At 40.9% G+C, this 7,019-nt stretch overlaps 1 protein-coding gene across 1 annotated transcript in view; it reads right to left on the minus strand.

Annotated features, from left to right (window-relative positions):
• glcci1a (glucocorticoid induced 1a) overlaps positions 1-6,469 on the minus strand; it is a 32,986-nt gene extending 26,517 nt beyond the window's left edge. The window contains 2 exon segments of the mRNA XM_013915290.1: positions 5,012-5,293; positions 6,427-6,469. Coding sequence (XP_013770744.1) covers positions 5,012-5,293; positions 6,427-6,469 — 325 coding nt within the window.
• Between the last annotated feature and the right edge of the window lie 550 nt (positions 6,470-7,019).

The raw sequence follows: 7,019 nt of genomic DNA on the forward strand, positions 1-7,019 counted from the left end.
GGACAAAGTTTGTATTTTCCATTGTTTAAACACCAGTTCCAACCAAAGGAGGTATGTTGTATCAACAGAAAAGGCTAACTTGGTTATCATTTTGCAGAAAAAAAGAGACTGCTAAAAATAAAAACATAAGAGGTTTTTGGATAAAGTTTGTGTTCTCCATTCTTTAAGCACCGGTTCGAGCACTGGCACGTTTCAAAAGTACCGGTTTGGCACCGGTATTGGATGAAACCTAAACGATACCCATCCCTAGTACCCAGATGGTGTATTGCTTCAGATCTGAAAAACTTGTAATGTAGCTACAGAACCTGATAGCTATGGCTGATCCTGAATCCTGACTTGCCACATGTGGATGAATTTGTCTCAGACTTCAATAACAAACCCGACCTGCACAAGGGAGTGACTATTTCTGCATTATTTTAGATTAGCTTAAGGTTAGTGCACAGAGAGCTTCATGGAATGCACACATACACAGAGCGAGTAAATAAAATACTGAACATGCCTAAGTAAATATATTTTTAAAAGTGCTATTAACATGAAATTCTCACCAGATGTTGTAACAACCCTTACAATCCACACGTGCAAAGAACAAATCACAGACGTCCATAAATTATATGTAACAGTGAGAAATGACACAGAAAAAGGCTATTTAACACGCTTACTGAAATGTATTTAAAACATTGTACAAAAACCTTTGTTGGTGATGACTGCTTTAAGATGCATCCTGTATTGCTCAGGTGTGGTTTTGGCCCATTGTTCTACACCAAGGGTGGCCAACTCCAGGCCTCGAGGGCCAGTGCCCTGCAGGTTTTAGATCTCACCCTGGGTCAACACACCTGAATCAAATGATGAGTTCATTCATTGGAGAACTTCAAGACATGTTGAGGTCATTTAGCCATTTAAATCAGCTGTGTTGGGTTGAGGACACATTTAAAACCTGAAGGACACCGGCCCTCGAGGCCTGGAGTTGCCTATCCCACAAAGTCTTCAAATCTGGAAGGTTTGATGGCCCCCTTCTATGAATTCTGAGCCTTAGTTCCAGTTCCGTATGCTAAAAAACAGCCCCCTGCCATGTTATTCCCATTTCCAAACTTCACTGTTTCTATGGTGTTTTGGGGATAATGTGCAGTCAGATTTGGTCTCATCTGACCAGGCTATAGTCTCCCAGAATTTCACAGGCTTGTCTAAATCTTGTTCTGTTAACTTTAAATGTACTTATGAGCATGCATTTTCTTCAGCATTGGAGTCCTGCGTGGTGCGCGTGGCTCAGTGCTTTACTTGTTGTTTGCTTTGAAAATTGTACCTGCTAATTCCAGGTCTTTCTGTCTCTCTCCACAACTGTTCCTTGGCTCTTGGACAACTCCTTTGACCATTTTTTTCACTCCTCTGTCTGAAACCTTGCAAGGAGCACCAAGTCGTGTTCAGTTTATCATAAAATGATGTTCTTTCCACTTCTGGATTATGATCCCAACAGCCCTTACTGGAACGGTCAGTATTTTAAAAATTCCTGTGCAGAAGATGTCATCAATATATTTTGAAACAATAAGGCTGTGAGAGTAGGGCAGGGCGATATGGCCAAAAATATATATCATGATATAGATTTGAAAATTTGCGATAACGATATAACTGACGATATAATTTCTGCGAGACAAAATACAACTCCACAACTTTACTAGTGCAAAAAAACATCCATTTATTTTCACTTAAACAAGCAGCTGTTTATTATGTACATTAAACCTATATAAAAATTTAACAGTGCAAATGCAAATTCCTTGCTGAAAGTTTAACCAAAAGGCATTTCCAATAGAAATGGGCTGACATATCCTGAGCATAACCATGTATTATATCTAGGGATGGGTATCATTTAGGTTTTATCCGATACCAGTACCAAACCGGTACTTTTGAAACGGTGCCGGTGCTTAAACGGTGCTCAAACCGGTGCTTAAAGAATCAAGAACACAAAATTGGTCCAAAAACCTCTCATGTTCAGCTGTTTTTTTGTAAAAAGATAACAATGTTAGCCTTTTCTGCAGCTATAGAGCATATATGGTATCACTCTTGGCTGGAAGCAGTGCTTAAACAATGGAAAAAAACACAAACTTTGTCCAAAACCTCTCATGTTTAACTGTTTTCCACTTTTTCTTTGGTCATTTTAGCCTTTTTGGCCAGGGTGAAGGGAGTATCTGCCATCAAACAAGAAGACAGCCGCATGTAGCTATGACGGTGTTTGCTAGTTCACCTTACGTGCATTAATGTAATAACTAGAGGTGGGAATCACCATTATTAGCAAACAAAATATCACGATACTACACAGTATCGATTTTTTTCCCCCACCCCTAGTAATAACGTGGTTAGCCTACTCAACGTAAATTACACACGGACAACATTAAGCTACTCAGAGAAAAGAACGGCTGCTGCTGCCATCATCATCCTCATCATTTCTGCTACACTGGCAGGGCTAGGGGCCAGGACTCTCCTCTTCGGGTTCTTGGGGGATGTTGCTAACTCCGGGTCCGATAACAAGCAACACACCCTTAGTAGGAACGGTGCATTTCTTGGATTAAAAAAAAAAAAAAAAAAAAACGCTATGTGTCGCCAGGTGTTTCATCAGATTCGAGGAGTTACCTCCTTTGCACAGTATCACCGTAAAGCACTTGTTGCAGGCTGCTGAGTTTGCACCTTTTGCTGTGAAGTACAGCCAGACTTTTGACCGCTTCGTCTTGGGCATTTTTAGCGCTGCTCTAAAAGAACGTATGTACCTGGGCCCGCCTACTATCCTTGGAAATGTAAAATGATTGGCTAGAATCTGAAGCGTATCACATCTCAGTAAAAAAAATAAAGCACCGAAATGCGCGCTGCTTTTCAGTCTGGTTACTACCGTTTATGTCAGAAACGATACCGGTACCCATCCCTAGTCATTTCTCATGGTTACACATAATTTATGGAGATTTATGGTTTGATTTCTTTGCATGTGTGGATTGGATGGGTTGTTACTAACATCCGGTGAAAATTTCATGTAAATAGCACCTTTAGAAATACATTTAAGTAGAAAATTGGTCATGTGTTGAATACTTATTTTACCCACTGTGTTTGTGTTTACATAAATATAAATGAACTACATAAAAAAAAAAATATAATGTGTTAATGACTCTTGCTTCTGGTACCCCATGTGGTGACAAATGCTCTCAAGTGCTGACAACCAGGTGCTAATCAGTACTGCTGCCTTTGCTATACAGCCATCCTTTGAACGCCACAGGAGTCGGTTTGTGACAGTGGGATGGTGGGGGGTGGCATCTCCTGCACTGGAAAATCGAGGCTTGGACATTATTGTCAATCTCAATGCAGCAACATAGGAAGAAAGGGATTCTGCAACCAGTGGCATTCCTATAGCTTCACAGTTTGGACCGAACTCCAAGACGACAACACATTTCCAGAATTTGGGAATGGAGAGGATCGAATGGCCTGTTTGCAGTTCTGACCTAAACCCTACCGAACACTTCCGGATATAATGATGAAATGTAAAAACTATGAAAAATTTCGTACAGGCCAGGTTAGTCTATGCCTGGCCTATGGTTAGTCTATGCCAACACCAATATCTCTCTGCAATATACACCACTGGCTACTAATTGCCCAGGGGTCATTTGATTTCCTTTAATATTAAAGGAAATAAAATTTACACCCCAAAAATGTAAGTAATAACCAGAGCAATAGCTAAACAATGTCACTAAAGAAATAATGATTGTTTATGGCATATTTAGGCCCCCAGACAAAACACCCTGGATTTCAGCAGTGATATTTACGTCAAGTGTAGATAACATCATGTAATAACCCACTCCAGAGAGATTAGCCAGGCTAACTGAAATAATCATGACATGTTTCATGTGTCTGTGTTGCACATGAGCCTGATAAATACTGGCGTGTAGACAGAGACATGGATGATGAAGAGACTAGCCTACTTGCTCATAGTTTCCGTTTGTCTCTTAGGCCCCAATTACCAAAAGACCTAAATACAGTCAGTTGACAACACATTTTATTTCCCTTCCACTGACAGCAAACAGGTACATTTAGCAGATGAATAAAAAAACTGTTTGATGGAAATCTGGATAACCATCGATAACACTCAGATCAGAGAGTCGTGTTTATCTTCGACAGAGCAGCTGCATCATCGCCACCACACTGGAGTCTACAGCCTGACGTCGTTACCTCGTCACAATGTACCGTAGAAATCCTGTTTATCAGCTAATATCAAGTTATTGATTTTAAATAGTTGCTATACAGTGCCCCAACAATAAAACTGAACGCATGGGCGGAGCTGAAATAGTATTTAACTTCGGATGATAACAACCCAACTATGGCGAACATATGGCGATGATGTACCTCTTTGCTATTTCTAGCATCCAGCATCAGATAGGTCGACTGCATTACGACACACGTAGAGTGCTAGCAACTAGCCTAGCATAGCTCCCGAGTGTGGTGAGCTCTGACTTTGCTACAAGGGGGATGGTGCGCTAAACTACAGCTAGCTATTGAAATGTGTTATAATAAATGCTATACTGGCTTTAAACAAACACTCCCGGCCTTTGTCTGAATTATGACAATGAAATCTTGAATTTGGCGCAAGTCCATTTCACATGAAATTAAGTAATTTAGGAGTTGCTTCGACTGTTTGTTCCCTTTCCTCGGTATTTTGAGTCACCAAAACACAACGCGGCCCCCGCTTTTCGAACAGCATGAAAAATTAAGTATTTTATTTTCTCCGGTACTGAACAGGGGCCTACACATAGGCCGAACGCGAGGGTGGAACGTAACTATTCGGAAACAGGTTGGGTCTTTTTTTAATCAAAGGACACATTTATTCATTTATCGTCGAAACCATTCTATTGCCCGATTTGTCAAGCTACTTTGGTTTGGCGGTCGCTCGGTAGGTGACTGAACACCACTTAGCATAGCACGAAGCTAAACGATGATGGGTGCATTTAGGATAAACTTCATTTGCTAGACAGGAAGCGGTTACCTTTGGGAACAGGCAAGCTCCTGCTGTACAGCGGTGACACTCTCTGCCTGTGGACCAGGTTGCCGTCCGAGCCACTTCCACCCGGGTTGGCGGGACTGGAGCAACTGGACGTCGTAGGTCCTGTGTTGCTCCCGGCTAGAGGAAGAGGGGGGGTTGAGTTGTGTTGAATTCTACGCAGAAGCCGGTACAGTACCGTGACGCGGAGCGGCTGCACGCGGATCGTGGCGGTGGAGGTGTTACTGCTGCAGATAGAGATGAGGCTGTGGGAGAGGCGCCGAGTTTATTCCGCTGTTGTCGCTGGGACGAACTCGCTGTTGGCTGACCTGACTACCAGCAATTACTTCATTAGATTGTTTGTGATGTTAACATGGCGAACGTGAACAGTTCCTTTTATAAGCTCACATTTTCACTAACGGAATTGCTTTTAACACAGTTGACAAAAGCTGTCCATGAAGTACACTTTGCCTTTCAGGTTACGAAAAATTCTCAACTTCAATTGACATGGCATGATTTCCACTTGTGCGCTGATTCTGAATAAAAATGGTTTTTTTGGCAGAATTCAAACTTATGTTGCCACGCTTGCATATTTATTTGCACCTTAAAGTCAAACTAGTCCTCCCCCAAACCAACCACTCTCCAATACAGCAACGCAGTTACCTATCACTTCATATTTTTTACGTGACGCCAGAGCCACTGAGGCACGCCCACCTGGAGGACAAAACGGTACTGCGGTCCTTTGCCCTCCCGGCTTTGATGGCTTCGAGTTTAACTCGAAGATGCCACATAGTTGCTGTGCTATTGGATGCATAGCCCAACGTTTATTTACAACTGTCAGAAGCGGTCTCAAATTGAAATGAGCTGTGGGCCACTGCTGGCACTGTCATCTCATGTGAGGGCTACTTTAGGGTTCAAGTAGTACAAACAAACAAGAAAACATCCACAAATAATTCTGGAAATGCAGTGTTTTGTTTGTTTTTGAATTTTTAATATTGTATAACAAGACAAAACTCCAAACGTGAACACACATTTTTTCTCACTAACTAACTGAAGCCTTTTACTGGTACTTAAATTTGTACTTGGTACTTTCTTTCTGGCCAGACACATGGCAGCACCTCTGCTATCATTTTTGTTCATATTTAACTAAAATGAAAATGCAGATATAAGTGTACACATTAGGTTTTGACTGCTAGTGAAAATTGTTTTTACAAATAACTCTCACTGAACTAACACAACCAATCCCTCAACATGTTTGTACTCTCTGCTCATATTGCCTTCATATTAAATATTTTTTTGCTTTTTAAAGAAAGAATTTTAACATTGAGCTCAACAACAAACAAATCCTCTCTAACAAAAAAAAGTAACTTCGTGGGCCAAACTCCATTATATTTCTTCATGTCAATATACGTAGCACTTACCTTTGCTAATGATGGGGAAATTCTTGTTGTTCACCTCCCACATGGTAGTGTTATTTACCCATCCACATAAAAAAATGTAGCTGTCCGTATTTTGAAAGCTTTCACTCTGGTAACAGGGTAATATGAGGGATTGTCTACAAGATACATGTAGATGTCACCGGACTGGAGCTGTGTGAGACATGTATCCACTTTCGGGGATTAAAATAAAGCTGCTGTGATATAATGTGGGCCACAAATTACCAGAATGCATAGTTTCTCTTCATATCTTCCTTTTGCCTCCATGGATGGATGATCCAAGTAGTTATTTAATACAAAAGTTATGTAGATAGATATATGAGGGGTTGTACAAGCCAAAATCTAGTCCCTCATTCTCACACATACATTCTTCTTTTACATCCATATATCTGGATCCTCACATACTATCTTGCAAATATATTAACACTACCTATTTTACACACACACACACACACACACACACACACACACACACACACACACACACACACACACACACACACAGAGTATTTATCATTTACTCTTACAGATATACGTTTTGACTCTCACATAAATGCATTTTCTAAGCAGGAAGTCAC

The sequence above is a fragment of the Pundamilia nyererei genome, unplaced genomic scaffold, assembly GCF_000239375.1.
Source record: "Pundamilia nyererei isolate P.nyererei 1_Seehausen unplaced genomic scaffold, PunNye1.0 scaffold00284, whole genome shotgun sequence".
Lineage (NCBI taxonomy): Eukaryota > Metazoa > Chordata > Actinopteri > Cichliformes > Cichlidae > Pundamilia > Pundamilia nyererei.